At 36.6% G+C, this 23,110-nt stretch overlaps 1 protein-coding gene across 1 annotated transcript; it reads left to right on the top strand.

Moving 5' to 3' along the window:
• Positions 1 to 19,927: 19,927 nt before the first annotated feature.
• Positions 19,928 to 22,889, top strand: LOC306860097 (transcription factor 21). Its single transcript, XM_079401627.1, has 2 exons — positions 19,928 to 20,497; positions 21,104 to 22,889. Exons 1-2 carry the CDS (start codon positions 20,057 to 20,059, stop codon positions 21,191 to 21,193), a joined length of 531 nt encoding a protein of 176 aa, XP_079257753.1. The 5' UTR covers positions 19,928 to 20,056; the 3' UTR covers positions 21,194 to 22,889.
• Positions 22,890 to 23,110: the final 221 nt, after the last annotated feature.

The raw sequence follows: 23,110 nt of genomic DNA, 5'->3' as shown, positions 1-23,110 counted from the left end.
TGTTTGGGGTTAGATGAGGTGCATTGGACGGCGTAAGCTTGCAGGAGGATGTGAATTCTGGAACCCTTTAGAACCCTTGTAAAAGTAAAATCAAATGCATCTAGACGCCTCTTTGTCTAGTTTGAAGACAGAGATGCTGAAACGCCATGTCATATTAAACATTGTTTGTGCTGTTGGATGTGTTGCTGAGGTAATGAGGGCGATTTGTAAACAAGGTGGGGTGGAGCATGACCCTCCACTCCATGTTTACACTGGGCAGAAATCACAGGCACCAAACACTGGGATTGCTGCGCTACAGTAATGCATTCTGGGTAATGATACACGTTGGGGAGCAGCCATCTCAGATATTCTCTTCTTTACAGATGAAAATGCTTTTGGCCTTGTTTTTAGAGCTTTATCTCAAGGGCTTTCAGCTAAATAAATGAAGTAATGTGCATAAAACCACTTCCAGTAATCAGGTCTTCCTCAGGCCACCAGAACAGGAATGGGCGTAGTGCGGTTTCACATTTAGATCACGTGAGTGGTGATCCAATAACATAAAGGTAATGTGTTACTAAGCAGATACTTAATGTGCAGTTACTGTACTTTTGGGGACTTTTCCCCAAACTGATTGAATTCTTTCAATGTGAAATTATTTTGTGACATTATTTTATAATTGTTTTAATGGGAAAAGGTTCTCAAACTGTGGCATAGAGGTTGCGATGAATGTGTATGTTGTTATTTTTAAGAATGTGAAAATATTTTTTGGATACAATAATTAAATATACACTTTTTGTACTTTAATAATAATATAATTTATTATGCATACATTTTCTATATAATTACAAATGATACATTCCTACGTCACTTGAAATAATCTCACATAATGTTTTCATTTTTTTATCAGTTTGATAATTTCCTACTACATTTTCCTCTTTCCTTGACTTTGTGCAAATATATACAGTATAAATCAGCCAAAATGTGATGTTTCCTGATAGCTTGTAAATAAAGAAGCAATTTATGGAAAAACTTCCCAGCTTTGTGAGCAGTTGTGCCATAAACTCATAGAGAGCGAGACTTCTCAGATCTCTGCATCTTTATCACATCTGGCAAAGCAGAAAAGAGAGCAGGAAGAGAGTGCAGGACTGAGAAAGATAAAGTGATATAAAAAAGAAAGAGAGACAACCACAGTCAGAGAGAAAGACACACACACCTGCTCTATGCACTGGTTTATTTTCTACAAGTGATTTAAAGGCAGTAAATTTATGGTGTTTCAGCACTAAGCCGTAGAGAGCAGACGTAGGATCTGAGTGTGAGAGAACGGACTCTGTCTCAGCCATAAACACAGATCTGGGAACTTCCATGTGTTTATATCATCCATTCTTACCAGCTAAATCACACACGACCATCGACACACACTGCTTACTTCTACCACAAGTTTGCTGATCAGTGCTTAAATGTAGTTCAATCATTTACATAAGAATCAGCTTCTTACTCTATTAAATCCCAAAATGTGTCAAATAAATAAAATGGAATGGGATTGGTGAAATGGGAAAATAGTGACTTATGCCCTGTCCAAATACCCACAATTGAGTTTTTTTTTGCACTTGACCACTTCACAACTTGACGTATTTCCTGTATTTAGGCCCAAATGTTCAAGTGAGCATGAAGACCAGTAGTGTGTGTAGAACTTTTCATTACCTGATGGGACACACTTTTAGTGTTGTAAAAATACAAGTTTTTACCGAGATTTAATTTTAATTTCAATACTTTTCATTTTAAAATGTCTAAAAACTTCTAAATGTCTGTTCAGTAGTCCCTATAACAAATGACACACTTTAATTTGTGGTGCTTCTAATTAAATGATTAAAAAGCATTTGCAAATATTGTGCAAAAATAAATATACTTCTCTTTGCACCAATAAAACATGCAACACTGTGTGTTACTACCAAATTATTTGTAATATCTCATTTTGTATTAATATTTAACTTACAATGGAAAGGTTTCCGTGACCTCTTGTGAGAGATCTCTGCAAAAAGTCTCACAATTTATTTCCAGATCATGATGCATGATGGGATACGCTAAGCTTCATATAGCGCTCCGGAGCGGTATTCAAGATAGTGTGTGTTTAGGGCACTGCGGTTTGGTGTTTTTTTTAAGACCTGGGATAGTCTTGTGCACATACTTCCGGTCGTGTGCACGCGTTCTCATGTGTCCAAGACCACAAGTGTGGATATTTGGATATGGCATGCATTTTCAAAGCAGTTTCTGCTATTGGTTGACTAATCAGATGGTACCGCCCCCCAACTCACACCATTGGTTAAGCCAGTGTTGCTGTTGTTGGTTTGTTTTGGATGTTCAACTTCAGACAAACAGAGCAGTGTTTTTATAGCGCCAAAGTACTTACACGTTTCAAGGTATCACCCTTTGAATTGCTTGCTTATTTGTCTTGCCATATTATGATAGGATACAAGAAAGTATTTTAACATTCAATAACTACTGAATATTTTTAGCTATTTTTTAAGCCATTTGAACGTCATTGACTCCTCACCTACTTGCCACTATGGATATTTGTCCTTCTTCTCTGCGGCATTTCTGTTAAATGCTCATAAACAGAAAGCTCAGGCTTGGTTGAGGAGCTGGCACAGGTGAGGATGGAGGTCAGAGGTCAGCTGGTTTCAATGGCGATGGAGTGCTTGGGTGTGGTGCTCTGGCTGTGTTTGGACTGAGCCAGAAAGGCAATGAAGATGTGTTTATAAAGACGAGCCTCTCTCATCACAAACACCTCTCTCTTCTCCTCTCTGCCTCTCTATCTTTCTCTCATCCTCTCTTTGAGATAAATAAACTGCTAAAAAGCGGGAGGGAAAGGCCATGACGTCAGTCTGGCCCCTAAAACTGTGAGTGATGTCACAGCTCTCCCTGACCTCTGCTGTCACTCAGGCTCGAGTGTTTTTATGTGAGGGCTTCTCCTCTTGAGTTCAACTGCTCAAAAAATAACAAAGCTGGACACTTTTTGTAAATCTACTACATCTTGCACAGTGGAACTAAACATGAGTTTGTGCCACGTATGCACTGCAAAGTTTTGCGAGTGACAAACGCATGAGTTAATGCTGCATGTGTGTGGATGGACTGCAGGAGTCCTACTTTCCCAAACTCGCAAAGTTTGTTTAATATTTTATAGCACCATGCCTCAAGAGAACAACCATTGCCCAAAAAAAGAGTGAAATCACTGTTTTTATGAGCTAGTTATTCAGTCTTGTTCTGTAGACATTTAATAAATTTAGTGTAGAATTGGTTGTCAGTATCTCTTTTTTGTGTGTGTGTGTGTGTTTTTTCAGGAGTAAATTCGGGTATACAATGTTGTTGTCAGTCTATCGGGCTTTTGCATCTTAATTTGTTAAATGTATTGTATCCTGGGTTATTTTGTTCAATGTTTGTTAGTTAGTTAGTTAATTAGTTAGTAGTAGAGATAAAACCATAATCGATTTGGCAAATATTTTTAATAATATGGCATTTTAAATGTGTAGCTTAACAGTTAGATGGTGAGTATTTAGATCACAAAAACTTTGTGTAAATAACAATTATTATTAGTAGTAAAATATTCATAATGCTACTTTGCACTATACTATAGCAATTAATTAAAAACTGATTACACATTATCAAAAACTTAAAATTATTTTTGTAGTGGTCATAAAAAGGCAATATCTGCTCTAGTTAGTAGTTTGTCCTCAGATTTTGTTATTTCAGAGTGTACATTTGTATACAATGGTTATTATTCTTATTTGCATATGTACATTACTGTTCAATTTAAATTTTTTGTATAAAAATTAATACTTATTTAACAAGGACACAACTGATCAAAATTGAGAGTAACAGCATTTACTTTGTTACAAATGATTCTATTAATCAGCGAATCCAAAAAAAATCTTTTCAACAAAAATATTAAGCAGGATACTAATGGCTGCTGAAATTTAAGCTTTGCCATCACAGGAATAAAATACATTTTAAAACGCATAATAAAATGTACATGGATATTTTAAATTATAATATTTTACAGTAACAGTATTACAGTTCTACTGTATTTTTGAGCGAATAAATGCAGCATTGTTGAGCATAAGAGACTTCTTTTAAAAAATATATAAAAAATAGATGGTAGTAAAAAGGCTGTTAATGATTAGTTGTTTTTTGCTAAATGACTCGCTGTAATAGTCTCGCACCTCATTATTTTACACTGTTATGCTATAGAGCCCATGGTAAAGTGGTAGTTACCCTGTGCTAACCCTGCTCTTTATCCGAATGTTGCGTTAAATGTAGTGTGAAAAATGTTTGTGTGTACAGATTGTGATTAAGCAGTCAGAAGAAGATTGATGACTGTATTTAGCAGTATAGTATATATGTGCCCAGTGTGCAACCTCTGTTTTAATCACTATTAAAGATAAGGTGGTTTGCATGGCATGACATAATACAAGTTGCCAGTCAGTGACCACGCAGATGAAGTGTAAGCGTTCCCTAGCTGGGGTTGTACAAGATTTTGTTTTCTTTGTACTGGAAGTTCCAAAATATCTGTGGTCTAGTGAACCCCAGTGAGTGACCGAGGTGGTGAGACAGTACAGATAAGTCGGTGAATGACTGTTTGACCTCAGACACATACGTCACTGTCTGCTGCAGTAAAGTGCACACGTAATGAGAGTGTGTTACGTTTACAGGGGGTAGTGTGTTTAAGTTTTATCCCCCCAAAAAAACTCTAAAGTTATAATGCAGTTTATGCTGGTGATTCTTGGTTAATTTCTGAAAGATTATTTTTAGCTTTTGTTCCAGTGTATGGCCTTTATATTCTCTCTGTGCTTGTTTATGTGTTTTGTATTTGTGTGTGTTTTAATGTTGGCCTGTGTAAGTCAGCCAAAGGCTGGACCGTTTTAGAAAAAGAATTCCTAGAAAAGAATCCTTCATCATTGTCATGGCAGCCAATCAGAACGTTCCTGAGCATAATGAACGTAACGGTCAGTTGACACAACAATTCACTTCTTAGATCTGAGGATGTTATTAAAACTCAAAACCATAACCAATAAAAATCTGTCATATATGTGAGTGACCCCAGCAGAGAGAGATTAATCATTAGACTCATTCACATGAGAGTTATATTTCTCCTCTTAAGTTTCATATCCTGTTACAATGCGTGGGTGACTGCATGAGTTCAGCAACCCTCTTTCTTTCTCTCTCTCACTGTATTTGCATGAATTAGCCAATGTATCACAAATCTTTTAATCAATTGGAAATTATTGAATTCTAAACTTTGAACATCTTCATATATATTATAAATAATTTTATTAAAAATATATTTATATTATAACAATAGGTTATACAAATTTTATACAATTATTTCTTTAAAATTACATTTTAATAGAGATATAATGGGTATGCATTATTAATTAAATAATTTAAATTTATTATACATTTATTATAAATTATACACAGATATTGTAATACATTTAATACATTATTTAAAATGATAATGTTAATTACACATTTAAAATTAATCATTTTAATTATATCTATATCTATATATATTAAACAATATACATAATTTTATACTGTTATTTCTTTACAATTATTACAGTACTAAATTATATAAAGGTAGTGTATATTATATACATGAACTGCATAAATTAAAGTTATGAAATATAATTATTAAACAATGTATTTGTTATTAAAGTACTGTTCTAAAAATATAGATGTGTGTGTGTGTGTGTGTGTGTATATATATTAGAGAGAGAGAGAGAGCATTCCATAGTTATGCTGTAATACAAACGTTTGAAACTGTATAAGAAATAGTTTCTTTTACTATGTCAGTATTTTGACGTGTTTAAACATTGTCAATAACTGCACAGGCTTTGAATGAAATCCCAATCATCCTCCTTGTTCTACATTTTGTCTTGAATGGCATATTAAACAATATAAAAGTGCAAACGGTTGCATTACAGCATAAGCATACAGAATCAGGGTAAATAACTTATTTTGAGCAAATGTTTTGTTTCATCTTTGTGCTGGATTACTGCACCTATGTAAATGTCGTTAAAAGATTTTTACAAGCCTTGATACAATGCCATTTTTTTCTATTCTGTTACAAGAGAAGAGAGAAAATGGTTTTGTTTTAGGTGACTAAAATAGGCTAAATAAATGATTCATGTTCTCTGCATCCCCTGCAACTCTTTCTCAATGAGAACAAGATGTTTAGAAAGCAATGAATGGGAAAGATGATTATAAAAGTTGGATTTTCCAATTCGGCCTCAATCAAAGCCAGATTTCCAGCATATCCTCGTCTTTACCTTCTCTCTCATTTTTAAGTTGCTTTTCGTCATCTTTAAAATGAGAAGAACTGCACTTTCATCCACCAACTGCCTGTGATAACTGATCCATCATGCTGAATGTGTGTGTGTAGCGTGTGGGTTAAAAGTTATCTGCGCAGCTGTGTATGGATGAGAGACTGCACATATGCATTAACCCCTCTCAGACACCTGTGTGTGTGTAGACCAGATAGATGAATGAGAGACTGTAAGGAAAAAGACACAAGGGAAGCGCATATACGTTTATTATCTTTAATCATGAGGAAAAGAGATAAGAACCATCATACTGTCAGTAAAATGATAGATTGAAAGCTTTCTTACACAAATACACGTGCATGCAGACACGCACCACATCCATTCCAACTGTATAACACTCCTTATTTCCTTTCAAACACTTCTCTTGTGTGTCAAACAGGTCTTGTGTGCCAAATCCATCTATACAAATCTATGAGGCATTCAATGAGATTAAAATAGCTAATATTTCATTATTTCCAGATAAACATGAGCAACTAAAAGGAACAAAGCAAAAGATGCAGAGAACATTTACAGAGGGACTGGAATAGATACATGCTCTGAGAGATAGTTTGACCTTTGACCCGAGGAGGTTTCCTAAGAAGTGTAGCTCAAACACTCAACTTGTTTTCTTTCCGCCACAGACACTCGGACTGAACTCTGTCCACCTTCTTGACAGGAAAAACTCTGACCGGCTGCACCATGAGCGAATATGTGGATGAATCAGATAAACGAAGTTTGAAATCTGGCCATGATACAGATTTACTGCGCAGATTTACTATTCGCTGACAGTTATCAAAATATTTGGCCGGAGCGTGTAGTGGATACTGAGGTTACATTGAAGAGAAACTGGAGTGATGTTTAAGGGTAAAAATTCACGTGTTGGCAAGATATTTGACCATTTTTTTTTTCATTTCAAGATTATGTTTGGAATGGAGCAGGTTGTTACTCTTGAATCTCCATTTGAGTTTGAGTTTAATGCAAATTAGTTTAACATCAGTGCTGACTGGTTGCAAGACTTGAGAACCAATGAATTCAGAGAAATTGGTGAACGTAGGAAATAACCAGTATATGCAAATCCTCCCAAACAGCATAAGTAAATTTACAATCATAAAATAAATGTTCTGTTCTTTCAATCCATTCATTACAAAAAGAGCAATTGTTAAAATCTAGACCAATTTTTTTTTTATTCTCTGGAAGGATATATTCTGTTAAGGGTTTTAAAGAGGACTTCCTTTGCTTTTTTGGTGCAGTTGGCAATTTAAAATATTTAGTTTCTAATTTCGCAGCTTAATTTTTAGAAAAACATTGAACATTTTAATTTTTATTTAAGGAAAAAGGATATAATTCTTAGTTGTGTCTCGATGTCATGTTGAATTGAACACACAAGCAAAAGAAAGAGTGAATATTTGCTAATACAAAGGTATTATACTGATTTTAATGGGTTAGTTCACCCAAAAATGAAAATTATGCTGTTATTTACTCACCCTCAAGCCATCCTAGGTGTATATGACTTTCTTCTTTCAGACGAATCCAATCGGAGTTATATTAAAAATTGTCCTGGCTCTTCTAAGCTCTATCATTGCAGTGGGTGGGCGTTTCTGTTCAACAGTCCAAAACACGTAAACATGCCTCACACGGCTCCAGGGGATGAATAAAGTCCTCCTGTTGGGAATCCATGCCTTTTTGTAAGAAAAATATCCATATTTCAAATGTAATAAACACAACTCTCTCGCTTCATCTAACTTTCATAAGCGGAAGCCCTTCCGGCAGATGACGTAGGACTTCTGTGTTGTGTGAAAAGTGATGAACAAAACAAAACGCCAGTCACAAATTAGAAGCACAAAACGTGGATTTGTAAAGAAAAATGTCAGAGGACTAAATTTGCACTGTTGAACACTACCACCCGCTCACGCCATTATAGAGCTTGAAAGAGCCAGGACAATTTTGAATATTACTCCGATTGTATTCATCTGAAAGAAGAAAGTCATAGACACCTGGGATGCTTTGAGGGTGAGTAAAAATCAGCGTCTGATCTGTGTGCGTACATGTCTTCAGGGGGCGTGGCTTTGGACGGCAATTGCAGGGAGGGTGGGACGTTCGCTTTCAGTGCTATCAGGCTAAAGTTGGCATTTTCCAAGATCTCCTACTGCACCTTTAATTTGTAGCTAATTGCAGCAACATTTTTACAGTAAAGAAAGTCAGGGGGTTTTGGAATGACAGCAGAGTGAGGAAATGACAAAATGTATTAATTTTGTGTGAACTGTTGCTTTGAGAGACAGCAGGAACTATCGAGATGTGTGTATGTGTACAGGAATGTCATTAGCATGAGTGTTACTCCACACTGCATGAGTTCAACTTCGTTCATCTGCTAAATTCTGTCATGTTTACAGAGCGAGAGAAGCGTGAAAGGACCATGGGGAGGAATCGGAAAATGTATAAGGTGTTTATATGTATCTGTGTGTGTGTGTGTGTGTGTGTGTGTGTGTGTGTGTGTCTGACTATGTGAGTGCATGTGTGTGTGAGTGAGTGAGAGAAAGAGTCATTATACATGAATCACTCAGTCTTGACTGTCCCCAAGTGTTGGCGTTCAATAAAACGCTTCAATCATCAGTCATTGCTCACCTCATCTCTGTACAACAGAGCTTAAATACCTAATGAAGTTTCAGCTCCATAGAGAGAGCGTTTGTGAACATGGGAAGTGTCGTAGAACGCCTGCAGCTGGTCTCTTGAGAAGCAGACACGCACTTAACACTGTGCTAGACAGACAATAAACAAAGATAAAAACGTAAATACCGCCAACTAAACAAAGTAGTAACAAATATGTTCAAAGGAAGAAAGATATCTAGCAGTTTAGCTTTTCAGAGTCACTGTTAATGATATTGCATTCCATGGTAAAAGCAGATGGAGATAAAGAAATACTGGAGAGAACAAAAGAGGTGGAAAACATATGACATTGTGTTTTAATGACCCTCTTCAGTTACTCTACACACCTAAACATGCGTGTGTGTGTGTGTGTGTGTGTGTGTGTGTGTGTGTGTCTGTGTGGGATTACTTGGCAATACTTTGGTGACAAAATTAGATAAATCAGACAAAAAAACCTTATATAAAATATTAGTATATGGTACAATACTCTTGAAAACTTTGGAGTCAGTAAGATTTTTTAAAAGGAATTGAATGCTTTTATTCTGCACGGATGCATTAAATTAATCAAAAGTGTATTTCAAATAAATGCTTTAGTTTTGAACTTCCTATTCATCATTGAATCATAAAAAAACATGGTTTTCACAAAAATATTAACCAGGACAACTGTTTTCAACATTGATAATAATAATAAATGCTACTTAAGCGCCAAATCAGAATGATTTCTGAAGGATCATGTGACACTGAAGACATCACAGAAATTACATTTTAAAATATATTCAAATATTTTAAATTGCATTAATATTTCACAATACTACTGTTTTTACTGTATTTTTGAACAAATACTGCTTTGATGAACAAAAGAGATGTCTTTCAGAAACATTTCAAATCGTACCAACCTCAACTTTTGAACGATTATCTTGGGTAAATGTTTGTGGTGTTTAATGAAATATGTTATTGATTGATAGACTTCAGCGCTTACTGCAACATCTTCTTGAACCATTGCCTGCTTTGATGCACACGTTTAAGGTTCACACACACACACACACACACACACATACACACACATACACCCCAGGGACCACTTCTCTCTCCTCATTTTCCTTCCTGTAGTAACATCCTTTTGGAATGCATTAGAGCACATTAGACCAACCCCATCTGACAGAGCGATGAAGGATTTTGAAGTGGCAGTTCTGGGGGTTCAGTCTCTGCTCTGAAATGCAATTAATGCCCCTTCAAGATTTACAAATACTGCTGTCCATGGGCAAGAACTCTAAGCCACAGATTCAGATCAGACTATTTTAAATGGCATTTTAAAGGAATAATTCAGCCCAAAATTAATATTTTGTCATCATTTCACCATGTCATTTCACCATGCTCCTGTGGAACACAAAAGAAGTTCTGAAGAATTACTTTTCTTCCATGTGGTTAGTCCGTTATGAATGAGGACTGGAGCTTTCAAGCTGAACACATTGATACAAAAGCACCATTAAAGTATCATATGTGACTTGTGTGAGAGATTCCAATTCTTGTGAAGAAAAATAACATTAGCTATATGTGAGGAACAGACTGAAATTTAAGTTTCCGTTCACTGATAATTGTCCTTTCCAGTGGTCTGTTGCAGAAGTTCATGTTGAATTTGAGAACCAGGGCTGCATTTCCTAAAAGCAGTGTAAGCCTAAATAGATCACAGAGACCACTGATGACAATGGTATAGTATAGAAGCCATCTTTTAAAAAAAACAAAGAAGGCCAGGTCAGTCTGATTAGTGAAGTGCATCTTCCAGTTTGAAAAGTTATGAATCCATTGAAAAGTTTTGAATCAAAAGAACAATTGACTTATGAATGATTTATTTAGTAATGAATTTTAAAACGGCACATTTACAAACAATTAATTTATGAATAATTAATTCACTGATTCATTTAGAAACCGTTCAATCAACAAAAATGAATTTACTAACAATTAATTTATGTATGATTCACTCACTTCTCTCACAAACTCTCATAAACATACCATAGATAAATAGGGCTGATATTGAAATTTTCAGTGGATGGCAAATTAAATTAGGTTTTTGGAGTATTGTTTTCTTAAATTGACTCATTGTTTTTGATGTTACATTAGTTTTTGTTTGTTTGTTTTTAGAGATGTGTGTTGGTTCTAGGTTTTTAGAGGAAACCTGTTTCACAAAAAGTGAACAATTTTACCATTCTTTAACACCAGCACATGGTGGATTTCTTTAGAACTCAAATATTAAAGATTTGTAAAATGACACTGTTTAATATAGGGACGCCACAGCCTCTCTGTGGATGGAAATCTATAGAAAATAGAGAAAGCCATGTGTGTTTGTGTGTGTGAATAGGGAGGCAGTCATGTTCGGTATCATAATGTAGGAGTATGAGACATATTGCATTAGAGGCAGTCACCATGTCCTCGCTATCACTGCTGCGATAGGGCTTCTCCCTCCAGTCTGCCTCTCTGCCTGGTTATCAGCTCCATGCCGTGAGCTCAGTGCTGCAGATGCCCAAGAGAGCTCCATCTGAGCCATACTGATATCAAGGCTTCCTGGGAGTGGGTCAGAACCAACCTCAGATCCGCTCATTACCATAACATTGTTTGGCAGGCACTGTTTTCAGACAAATTTTTGGTGATAACACAGTGTGGGGAGTTAATATGGGAGCAAACGCACACACGTATGAATGCAGAACCCGTCACATTAAACGGTAGACATTAAGATATGACTTTTCTATCAGAAACCTGACCCTGGACCTCTGACAAGGAGGAAAAAAAAGCTTCATCTATCCAAATCTTTCACTCTAACATCTCCCTCCTCTCATTTTTATGGCATGATATTAATTCCTGTTTGTAGACGTAAACAAGTGGTGTCAGGCTTGTCAAACAGACTGATGGAAGTATGATGCTGGAGTATGAGATTTGTATGTGTGTTTGTATTGTTTGAGCTATGAGTCACAGATGCAGCATTACGAAACGAGCCAGCTCTCTTCCTTTCATTATCCTGCTAATGGGCCGACTGGCAAAAACACAGCCACTAATGTTGAGAAATATCAGACGTACAGTATATGTGAGAGCAAAACTGAAGTTTGTCAGCGTTAGTACCATAGTTTAGGATTATTTGCATCAAATATAGTCTCTTTTTATGCAAGCTTATTTCAACTTGTGTACTGTTTTTAAGAAAAAAAAAACATTTCTGAGTGGATGCTAAGAGCTTTCCTATACAACCCGAATTCTGGAAATCTTGGGACATCTTTTTTTTACATTTTAATAAAATGAAAACTTTCAAATCACATGAGCCAATATTTTATTCACAATATAATTTTTTTTTAAACTTGAGAAATTTTACACACTTATCCACTAAATGATCTCATTTCAAATTTGATGCCTGCTACAGGTCTCAAAAAAGTTGGCACGGGGGCAACAAAGGGCTGAAAAAGCAAGAAATTCTGAAAAGATTCAGCTGGGAGAACATCTAGCAACTAATTAAGTTAATTGACATCAGGTCTGTAACATGATTAGCTATAAAAGGGATGTCTTAAGCCTGATTAGGACGGTAATTGTTTCTCAGGGGGACGTACGTGATTTTCATTTACAGGGGGTAGTTGGTGATTTTAATGCCGTCCAAATCCAGGATGTCTGTGTTTTTCTCTCACCACCCCCTGTAAAAATCCCCAGCCGAATTACCTACTGTTTTTTGACAAACACCAAGGTCGTGTGGTAATTTAATTGCCGTCTGAATCCACATCTCTGAGTTTACGAGAAGAAATCAATTCAAAATTCAGCGTTTAAACCCTTTTTGAACACTCCCGAACACCGTACAGTAACTGTTGTACTTTGGTATTATTTGCATACATATTTATTTCTTTAATGCTGGAAATTATTTAAAAGAACAATACTTAATAACTGCTCCACCAGAGCGAGTGAGAGCAGAAAGAGAAGAAAAGCACGTAAACATTCGAAATGGGTCTTTATTATGGCAGCAGCAGGTATGCAATACAATTTTAAAATGTGTATTATAAACGGATATATAGCTATCGCGTATAATTATATACAACTATAGTGCGTATTTTCCTATTTTTAAGCAGGAGATTTAAATAATCAAATAATAAATAGGATTATACTGTTACAGAGGAGCCTTCCGTAACAGTATAATCCTATTATACTGTTATATATACATTATAAAATATGCTTGGAATAATAAGAATACATTTGACATAAGTATTTTTAAATACATCTTACACAATTATAAGAATAAATTTGTAAATAAAATTAATTTTATTTACAGCACACAATCATGTTACTGGCCACGTGATCAGCGCGTTCTCAGGTTCGCAGGATCACAGAACTCACTCCTCCACTGTGAATAAATCACCATCCGAATCCATGAGTTTTATCACTGTGATATGTAAATTTATTTTTACAGACATCCATATGAGAAACAATTACCGTCCGAATCAGACTTTAGAGAGGCGGAGTCTTGTAGAAGTAAAGATGGGCAGAGGCTCTCCAATCTGTGAAAGAGTGCGTAAAAAGATTGTGGAATACTTTAAAAACAATGTCCTCAAGGTCAAATTACAAAGGCTTTGCAAATCTCATCATCTACAGTGCATAACATCAAAAGATTCCAAGAAACTGGGGAAATCTCTGTGCGTAAGGGACAAGGCCGAAGACCTTTGTTGGATGCCCGTGGTCTTCGGGCCTTCAGATGACACTGCATCACCCATCGGCATGATTCTGTCATTGACATTACTAAATGGGCCCAGGAATACTTCCAGAAACCACTGTCGGTAAACACAATCCAACGTGCATTTCAGTAGGACAATGCAAAACCACATACTCCAGCTATTACAACAGCACGGCTTCGTAGTAGAAGAGTCCGGATCCTGAATTGGCCTGCAGTCCAGATCTTTCACCTATAGAGAACATTTGGCGCATCATTAAACAAAAAATGTCAAAGACGACCACAAACTCTTCAGTAGCTGGAAACCTATATCAGGCAGGAATGGGACCAAATGCCAACACCAAAACTTCAGAAACTCACAACCTCGATACCCAGACGTCTTCAAACTGTTTTGAAAAGAAGAGGAGATGCTACACCAGGGGTGTCAAACTCAGTTCCTGGAGGGCCGCAGCCCTGCAGAGTTTTGTTCCAACCCTGCTCCAACACATAAAACATGTAGTTTTCAAATAAGCCTGAAGGACTTGATTAGCTGGATCAGGTGTGTTTAATTTGGGTTGCATCTAAACTCTGCAGGGCTTCCAGAGTTTGACACCTCTGTGCTACACCATGGTAAACATGCCTCCGTTCCAACAATTTTGAGACCTGTAGCAGGCATCAAATTTGAAATGAGCTCATTTTGTGCATAAAATTGTTTCACTTTAAACATTTGTTATCCATGTTCTATTGTGAATAAAATATTGGCTCATTTTATTTGAAATTCTTTGTTTTCATTTTATTCAAATTTAAAAAACGTCCCAACATTTCTGGAATTTGGGTTGTACTATTATAGTTTTTATTAATATTTTAAAATAACTTTATTTATTTTATATTTTCAGTTTATTATTCTTATTTTTTACGTTATAATTGTTGTTTAATCTTTTTTTTTCCTTTTTAGTTTAGCTTTATTTTTTATTTCCAGTTTGTAGTTTTAGCTTATTTCAGTTATTGTCAGTTATAAGTTTTTAATCTAATATTTTTATTTTATTTTAATTATTTTATTTCAGCTTTATTTCAAAATTAATTTCAATTTTAATTTCAAATTATCAAAAATGTTTTAAGTTTTATCTTAGTAAACCATAATAAAATATTTGAAAATATATTTTTATATAATAAAATAAAAATGTTTAACTATAGTTTATATATAAATGTTAATTTTTTTTCAGCTTTATTTCAAAATTATTTTCAAAAAATTATCAAAAAATGTTTTAATACTTTTAGCTTAGTTAACAATAATAATCCCAGTGATTGCTAGGGCAATGCTATGATGGTGTGGTTGTTTCCAAGGGTGTTACTATGTGGTTGCTAAGATATTCTGAATAAATAGGATGCGTTGGATGGGTGCAAAGGGTGTTGTTAAAAACAGTTAGACAGCATTTCACCGACTAGATAAATCTGAACCAAAGGGTTCTTCCACAGCCTAATAGTGAAGACATGAAGAGACTGAAGAGATTTGAAGAGAGTGACACACAGGATATATCCAAACTTTTGGACACAGGAGGTTTGATAGTGGAATTTTGCTGGGAAGTTTGGGGGTTGTTAGCTGTCTGAGCTGTCCTCACTGGTATGTACTCTCATCCTGATGATAACACGCTCTCTGTGGACACAGAAACCTTTAGCTTTATAGATTGTACTGGCTCGGCTTTTTAAATCTGTCCCATGTGATACCCTCCCACAGTACTCGCATGCACAAAGATTGCATCCTTCCATCTACGCCTCTGTCTTCCTATCTGTCCATCTCCGTCTCCATCATAGTTTTCACAGTATGAAGTTTCATGCACCTGGTGATTTTGAGCATGTGTGTGAGTATAGACTTTAAGCGATGAGAAGAGGAGCAGTAGGTTGAGTGTGATGAAGCTCATATAGAGAGAGAGTCGTTTATCTCTGGCCATGTGAGAGATATAATGTAAATAACCTCAGCCTCACATGATCGATTTATCAGACCTTCGGCTCAATCTCCCATAAACACAGCTTTGGGGTGACCCCACATCTGTCCAACCGTCCCCACATGCACAGCTTTAAGTTGAACCCAGAGTGTGTGAGTGTAAGAAAGCCTGCCTGCCTTTTATATAAACATATCTTTAAAAGAACTGCCTAGTGAGAATTATTACATTTTGAACTGTTTTCCAACTGGATAGAACTGCAGCAATTAAAAACAAACACTTTTTCACACAGGGCTATGTGGGTTTGGATTTTGTTTTCCCTTCATAAAAAAAACCCTTCATTTTAAAACTGCATGTTGTGTTTACTTGTTATCTTTGATTAATATTTAAATTTGTTTGATGATCTGAAACATTAAAGTGTGACAAACATCTTAACCTTTCTACGTGTACTGCGTTAGGCTAACCAAGACTTGTCGTAGCACTTGCATGTTGTTGCTCTTTTGTTGTTTTGATTGCTTCTAATGTCCTCATTTGTAAGTCGCTTTGGATAAAAGTGTCTGCTAAATGACTACATGTAAATAATATATGGACTCTGATGTGTGTGTGCACGTGTGTATTTCCATGGCTTCATGCACTTTATCTAAATGTGGAATGTGTTTATTAGAACATTATTTTGAATGTTTATGTTTGTGTCTGCTTGAAAAAAAATTGCTGTTCTAAGGAATAATTCAGCGCATCACAGGTTTACAATAGATACACCCCAAAGATTAATTATTGTTTCCATCTTCGTGCAATAACTTACAAACACTGTATCGTTGACCATTGACAAGCTGTAAGGGTTTGACTTTGTATTGAGCAACACCTGCCAAAGAACCCAGCAAGACAGCATCTCCCTTGTATCGTTTAAAGTGATTTTTCTTTGCAAGTATTTATGTCCGGCGTTGTTGCGTCCTCCCTAAAACTTTGTGACAAGGCAAAACACTTGTGCATTCCGACTATGGACATTGACCTTGGCAGTTAGCAGCTTCAATGCAGAGGAGTAACACCGCCACTCCCAGCCTCCCTACCCCAAAACACACACAAACATAAACACAAGCCACACACACACACACATCCACAAATACAACACATACACAGCTGCAAGTCATCTTGATAATATCTGACAGCCGATCCATTCCAGGTCAGCATTCATCCCAGACTGCACTCCATACCCTCGTCTCTCTCCTCGCTTGCGTCCGTGTCCCTTGTGACACAGTAACCATCCTACTACAGGTCAGCTGCATAAGATGCATACTGACATAACTGTATATGATTATCTAAACAAAAAGCTACATCTTCGCTAACCAACAGATTTGTCTCGTACATTCCAATGTATTGTATGTGTCAGGCTTCCTCTTTTAAAAACAGAGTCCTTAAGCAGCATTTAAAACCACACCATCCATCTATATTAAACAGTTTGACGGTTAGAAAGTCTTTCATGAGGTGTTATGTTTTTATTAAGTGACTCCACAATGTTTGACCCAAGAGCTGCCTAACTGGATCATTTGTATTCAAGTCATAATAAAAAATCATATTTTTTTGTCTTGTTTTGTTATTCTAATTCATCTCTTTATTTTTATCAGGGTTGTCACTTAAATTTTTTTGCCGTCCTAGAGTTTAGTTCTGACCTGGAACCGCCATTTGTTAGCTGCCACGTTGCAGCGAGTGTCGTTGAAGTACATGTAAGATTAAGTGTGTGTCCAGTTGCTATTATCTGTCATCTTGCGAGTTGGGTGACCGGCTCTCCTTTTTGTCTGTGAGTGTGTGTATCTCAGTATTAGAGTGTGTGTGTGTGTGTGCTTGAGCTCTAAGTCGGATGTGGACATGTGAGTGTCCAGTTTCCAGTAACCTTTGACCCTATACAGCTAATTAGTGATATCCCCACTAACACCACTGAGAACTTCACATTCTGCAGCATTTGCTCAATCATTTTTCATTTTTCTCAATCATTTTTGAGACTGCTGCTCACCTGTTGCTGTCTGTCATCGTTACACCAGAGGAACTGAAAGAGAAATTAAATGCAGTTAGTGATTACAAAAGATTTTTGAAATAGATATCATATGTGGTCATTATTTCCATATATATTATAAAATGCATGCAAAATGTGCATTTTGTAATGCCTATGCTGTCATTTTTATTTATATAATTAAGATTTTATTTTATATTAACAATAATTTAATTAAACAATATCAGCACAGGCATTATAAAATGTATGTATACATATATATTTTATAGTTGATTGCTCAGAGTTTGTATATTAAAAAACAACAGTATATGGTTATGGCCATACAGTCTCTGTTTATTATTATTATTATTAACAACAACTTTTAGAATTTTAGAATTTGATTGGTCATCTATTTTTTTATGCATTTTTTTCACTGTAGATATTTGATTATGGATTCTCCAAAATGTGACAAATATTATATATCAAATGATAAATGTAAATATGATTTCTGCAGGTCATGCCTGAGTTCATTTTATAATGTTACTGAATACAGTATATGAACTGTTCTGTATTAGGCTGACTGTTTACCTTTCTGGGTTTTAGTGTCAGGTAAGATGAGAGAGCTCAGTCTGAGAGTGACTCTGGAAAACAGTGGCTATTTTAAGCTCTTCACATAATACTGCACCACGACAGGACGATTAATCTTATATCCCGCTTTCTTATAGCCCACCCACCAGGGAAGAAGAGAGAGAGAGACTCACAGTCAGAAAGACTTTTTTCCGTATTGCCGTATCCTCATGCTTTTTATATACCTGCACTGAGCATCTGTAAAGGTTCTTTCAGTTACTTCAGTTGAAGATAATTGAAAACAACACACTTTGATTTATCACACCTGTAATCTCTGTACAACCTGATATGCCACTGCAAGAAACAAGATCTGTCCATTCATCTGTCAGGTTAAGAACTATGGCAAGGTTAAAATACCTTTGGTAATTTGCTGTGGTAGAGAGAGAGGAGGGATGCTGTTTGTGAGACACCGGAACTCTGAGGTGTCAGAGGGCAGATCTCTGGAGATTCTCTCTCCTTCTTTGGTAATCTCTAAACTTGCAATTAGCACGTGGACGTCTCGTTCTTTTTGTAATTTTTAAACATTCGTTTAATCTGTGGGTCATAAACTAAGGGCATCTAAGGATGATGGGCACTAACTAACATGCTGAGAGGAGAGCAGATGCCCCGTGTGTGTCGTAGCAATCATCACCTGATTTAAAACCACTCTTGAGTCGCCTTCAGCCGCGCCACTTAGAGCTCGCACAGATCGGGATGTTTTGGCTTGAGTTAGTCGGTTGTATTAGAGACCGGTGTGGGGTACCATTAAAAAAGCAAAACATGGGGTTTGGGGACGCGGAGTATCCATTTCACGTGCCCCTCCGGAGGCGCCAGTGGGCCATTTGAGACGCTTCTCGTGGGATCCTATTAGAGGGCATGGGTGCTGAAAGCTGCACGGACTCTCCCATGAGCAATGTGCGATTACGCGTGGGGTCACCACTGTATCATTTTATGAATCCCACTGTTCCAGTGCGCGCACAACCGTTATTTCCGGTCAGAGACCCACCATTAAATTCCTCAGTCAAATGCCACCTGACAACTCCAAGGAATTCAGAGAGCCTGCACAAGTGATGCTCAGCCTGAACACAAACATTTACGCCTGTCAGCAGTTAGGCTATAAAATATAAATGTGAAGCTATTTTACTATTTCCAACAGATAATACGGAATACAATACGTTTAAAAAAAAAATGCAGAATTAAATTTTAATGTAACGTTTTAATAATAATAAAGTAAAAACGTTTTTTGAAAAAAAATGCTATATAGCTATTTGCATAAATAATTGAATCTAAATTGTACTGAATAAAAGGAAAGCAATTGTTACAGTTTTTTAGTTCTGATGATTAGACATCACGTTGAAATTAAGAATATATAAATTACATTTCAAAATTACGTTTCTTAACGAAACGTGTGTGTAATATAAATATATTTAATAATATTTTTTCTATTTCTATTTATATATATTATATAAATAATATAATATAAACACCAAATAATTCAGAATAGACTAAAAATGCACCGTGATTAAAAACCTACAATTTGTAGGCCTACCAAAGATTTTTCTGTTTCTGTATACATGCATGCGTGATAAATAAACAACATAACACTATATCACTGCAAAACTGGAGCACCATTGTGATTATCTGTGCAGGTTTAGAGTTTGCTTCCACTAGGAGTTTGTTGCCGCGTGCGGGGGTTACGCCCCTGAGCGCGAGAGATAAATGGTAACATCCTTTAGCTCGTGAGTTACAAGTTTTACGCTCATCCTCGGCTAGCGCAGGACGCGTTTCTGCTCCGAAGGCAGTCGCGTTATCTCCAGATCCATTTAGAGAGCCACAAGCTTACTTTCCTCCACTACATCCTCGTCTCCAGTTCAACATGTCCACCGGCTCCATCAGCGATTTGGATGAATTTCACGAGTCTGAGCTGCTGGATGGTCTTTTGAAATTCGGTTCCGGTAAAGATCCGGGGACATCAAACGAGAGCACGGAGGACAGTTCCAACTGCGAAGGGGCATCGGTTACAGAATTAACTATGAAAAGGCGCAAATCAACCGCCATGCGTAAATCGGCGCCTAATGGTGTGGCCCAAGAGGGCAAGCAGGTCCAGAGGAACGCGGCGAACGCGCGCGAGAGGGCGAGGATGCGCGTGCTGAGCAAAGCCTTCTCCCGGTTGAAGACGACGTTACCGTGGGTTCCGCCGGACACCAAACTCTCCAAGCTGGACACGCTACGGCTGGCCTCCAGCTACATCGCGCACCTGCGACAGATACTCGCCAACGACAAATACGAGAATGGCTACATACATCCAGTCAACCTGGTGAGAGAGTTTTAAAAAAAAAAATTAAAAAGAAAATAAATCCCAGTAAGCAAGATGCGTTTATATCGATACAGTATGTGCAATGTAACATGCTTTCGTTATTATAACAACATCTCCCCCCCCCCAACCATTTAACAGTAATTTCTGTAATTTCTATCCGTTTTTATGAGTTTTCACAATTTCAGTTCGATTTTATTCAACGTTCCAAAAGTTGACTTTGGCAACACTTTGAATTTACTTACGAAATGGAGGCAAAAATGTAACTTATTTTCAGTTTTAATGCGTTGAATTGTTTTGAAATTACTTTAAAAGAATTGGAGGCAGTATAAATGGTACATTATCATGTCTAAAATACTTAAGGCATGTTCTGAAAATTATTAGTCCTTCAGAAATTAGCTATACATAACCGATACCATCTTGCTCTTTATTTAAATAGTTTATAGACGGTTATAGTACTTGACAAAATTGTATGGAATATCAGTGTATATACTTTATGGTTATGTTTACCACATATAAATTTAAAAAGCAAAATTAAGTTATCAGTTCAAAGTTATTTGGTGTGTTTACCGATTTTAATTGAACTTTCATTCATATATTTCTCCACAGACGTGGCCATTTATGGTGGCGGGCAAACCAGAAAATGAACTTAAAGAAATGCTGAATTCTACACGTTTATGTGGGACTACTGCTTCCTGAGACACCAGATGGACTTAAACATGGACCTATTTTAATTTAAAAAAATAAAATAAAATAACACGTCATCTCCTATCTACACACACGAGTGGGAATAACTGGGGACAACATCCTCACTCGCATTCCTGTAAAGAGATATTGATATCTATTTAAATATTCACACGTGGGCCTTGCTGGTTCAAGGCAACAGTGTGTGAGTTTATGCAACTGTTTTCATAAAGATTCTGTCATCACTCTTTTATTAAAAACACAAGAAATCATTATACATAGGCTTTGGTGACGCAGAGTGTCATAACATCACGCGCCTTTGCTGTTGGCATTAGAATAATTGTAAATAAAAATGTTATAGTTTCAAGTGGTGCAGGTTACCTCTTTGATCGAGCATGGACAGAGAGTTGGTGTTTATTCACTTTGCTTTGACCTGTGTGAACCTTGTTATCATTTCGCCCCACCTTTTTCTCTCAAGATCTCTGGCGAGAAGACATGTCACCCTGCCACCCTGCCTGCAGAAGATAACATGATTAATTCCCTTAATCGGAAGAAACGTAAAGCTTCTCTTTATCATGATATATCTGTCATCAGATAAGCATGGCTTTAACAGTTTTGGAAATCAGAGCGAGCGCTTGTAAGTTAACAGAGATCGAGAAACTTCTCCAAAAGCTCTTTTAATTCCCTCTGATTTTTATTTTTTAAGTAGTCAGGCCAAAAAAATGTAGGCTGACGTGGTCCGTGTTTAAGGTCAGTTGTTTTTTTAGACCAGTAAATCGCGCGGCTCTTAATCTCACTGTGCAGCCGTTGTTTAATTTCGCACGGGGTTGTGACCGATATGTTTATAGCGCGCGGACAGATATTTATGCGTCACTCCTCTGAGGGGTGCGAGAGCACGAGTTACCCGGAGTTACCGATGATGGGACGCCCGATGTCACAGCTTAGAAAAACATTGCCCCCGCGTATATAACTGTATTCCACATTAAACCAGTCATCGCTGTTCTCGCGCAGAATTACAGAAATCCGCGCGGTGAGACAAAATGGTTTGATGGCGCAAGACAATAACAAGCCCGCCGCCATCATCCATCACGCGCTGTTATTGTAAGGAGAGGCTGAGGGGTGATCTGTGCGAGACTGAGAGCGAGGGAGGCTTATGCACACACACACACACACACACTTGGGCAATAAAGCAGCTCTAAACATTGTGAAACCTACTGATAAGTCTTAAAATGAAATGATTATAGGAATAGCCTACTTTTTCTACTCACACAGTTTAGGCCACACTAAAGGCCTTTTATTATTATGTTTTGACTTTTTTTTTTTAAATCAACAACAATATTTGGTATTTTTTGAGCATATTTTAATGGAAAATCTAGACTGACGTGAAACATTTATTATTAAAATAGAGCTGTTATGACGCCAATTTGTAGGCATGCCCTGAAGGCTAATTTGGGTACCCTCAGAAATTTCCTTTGGCTTTTTAGCATGGTGGTTTATTAATGCATGCGATTTTGCGTTAAATCACACACGGTTACATATCAAACGCAAAAACATAAGTTGCTACCAATTCGTCAAGAAAATTAATTCAGTAGTGGTCATTTGTAGTCCATATTTACTTAATTGGAGTTTTTTAAAATTTAAGTAGCCTATGGTTGACCGTGTGCAATTTATATTGTAAAACAAAACACAAGTATTTTCAAGTATTGTTAGCAAAAAAAAAAAAACATTTTCTTTTTAGTTTTTGGACTCTTTAGTTAATGGGCTACATTAATATTGTTCATCATTCATAATATCATCGTATCCACTGGCAAACAGGTATAGTTGTGTAGCATATTTTATAGGCAACAATTGGAGCAGTAATTTGAAGATTTCTGTGACCATCGATATTTTTTTTCATATTGCGTATATTTTTATTTTTTTACACCAAACTTT

This window comes from Barbus barbus (assembly GCF_936440315.1).
Source record: "Barbus barbus genome assembly, chromosome: 40".
NCBI lineage: Eukaryota > Metazoa > Chordata > Actinopteri > Cypriniformes > Cyprinidae > Barbus > Barbus barbus.
Note: the sequence above shows the minus strand (reverse complement) of the source record. Positions and strands in the feature narration are given on the sequence as shown.

Excerpts from the sequence above, each read along its gene's own strand:
- LOC306860097 (XM_079401627.1), top strand. The coding sequence starts at position 20,057 with ATGTCCACCGGCTCCATCAGCGATTTGGATGAATTTCACGAGTCTGAG. Across the intron at positions 20,498-21,103 it reads ACATACATCCAGTCAACCTG|ACGTGGCCATTTATGGTGGC; the intron begins GTGAGAGAGTTT and ends ATTTCTCCACAG.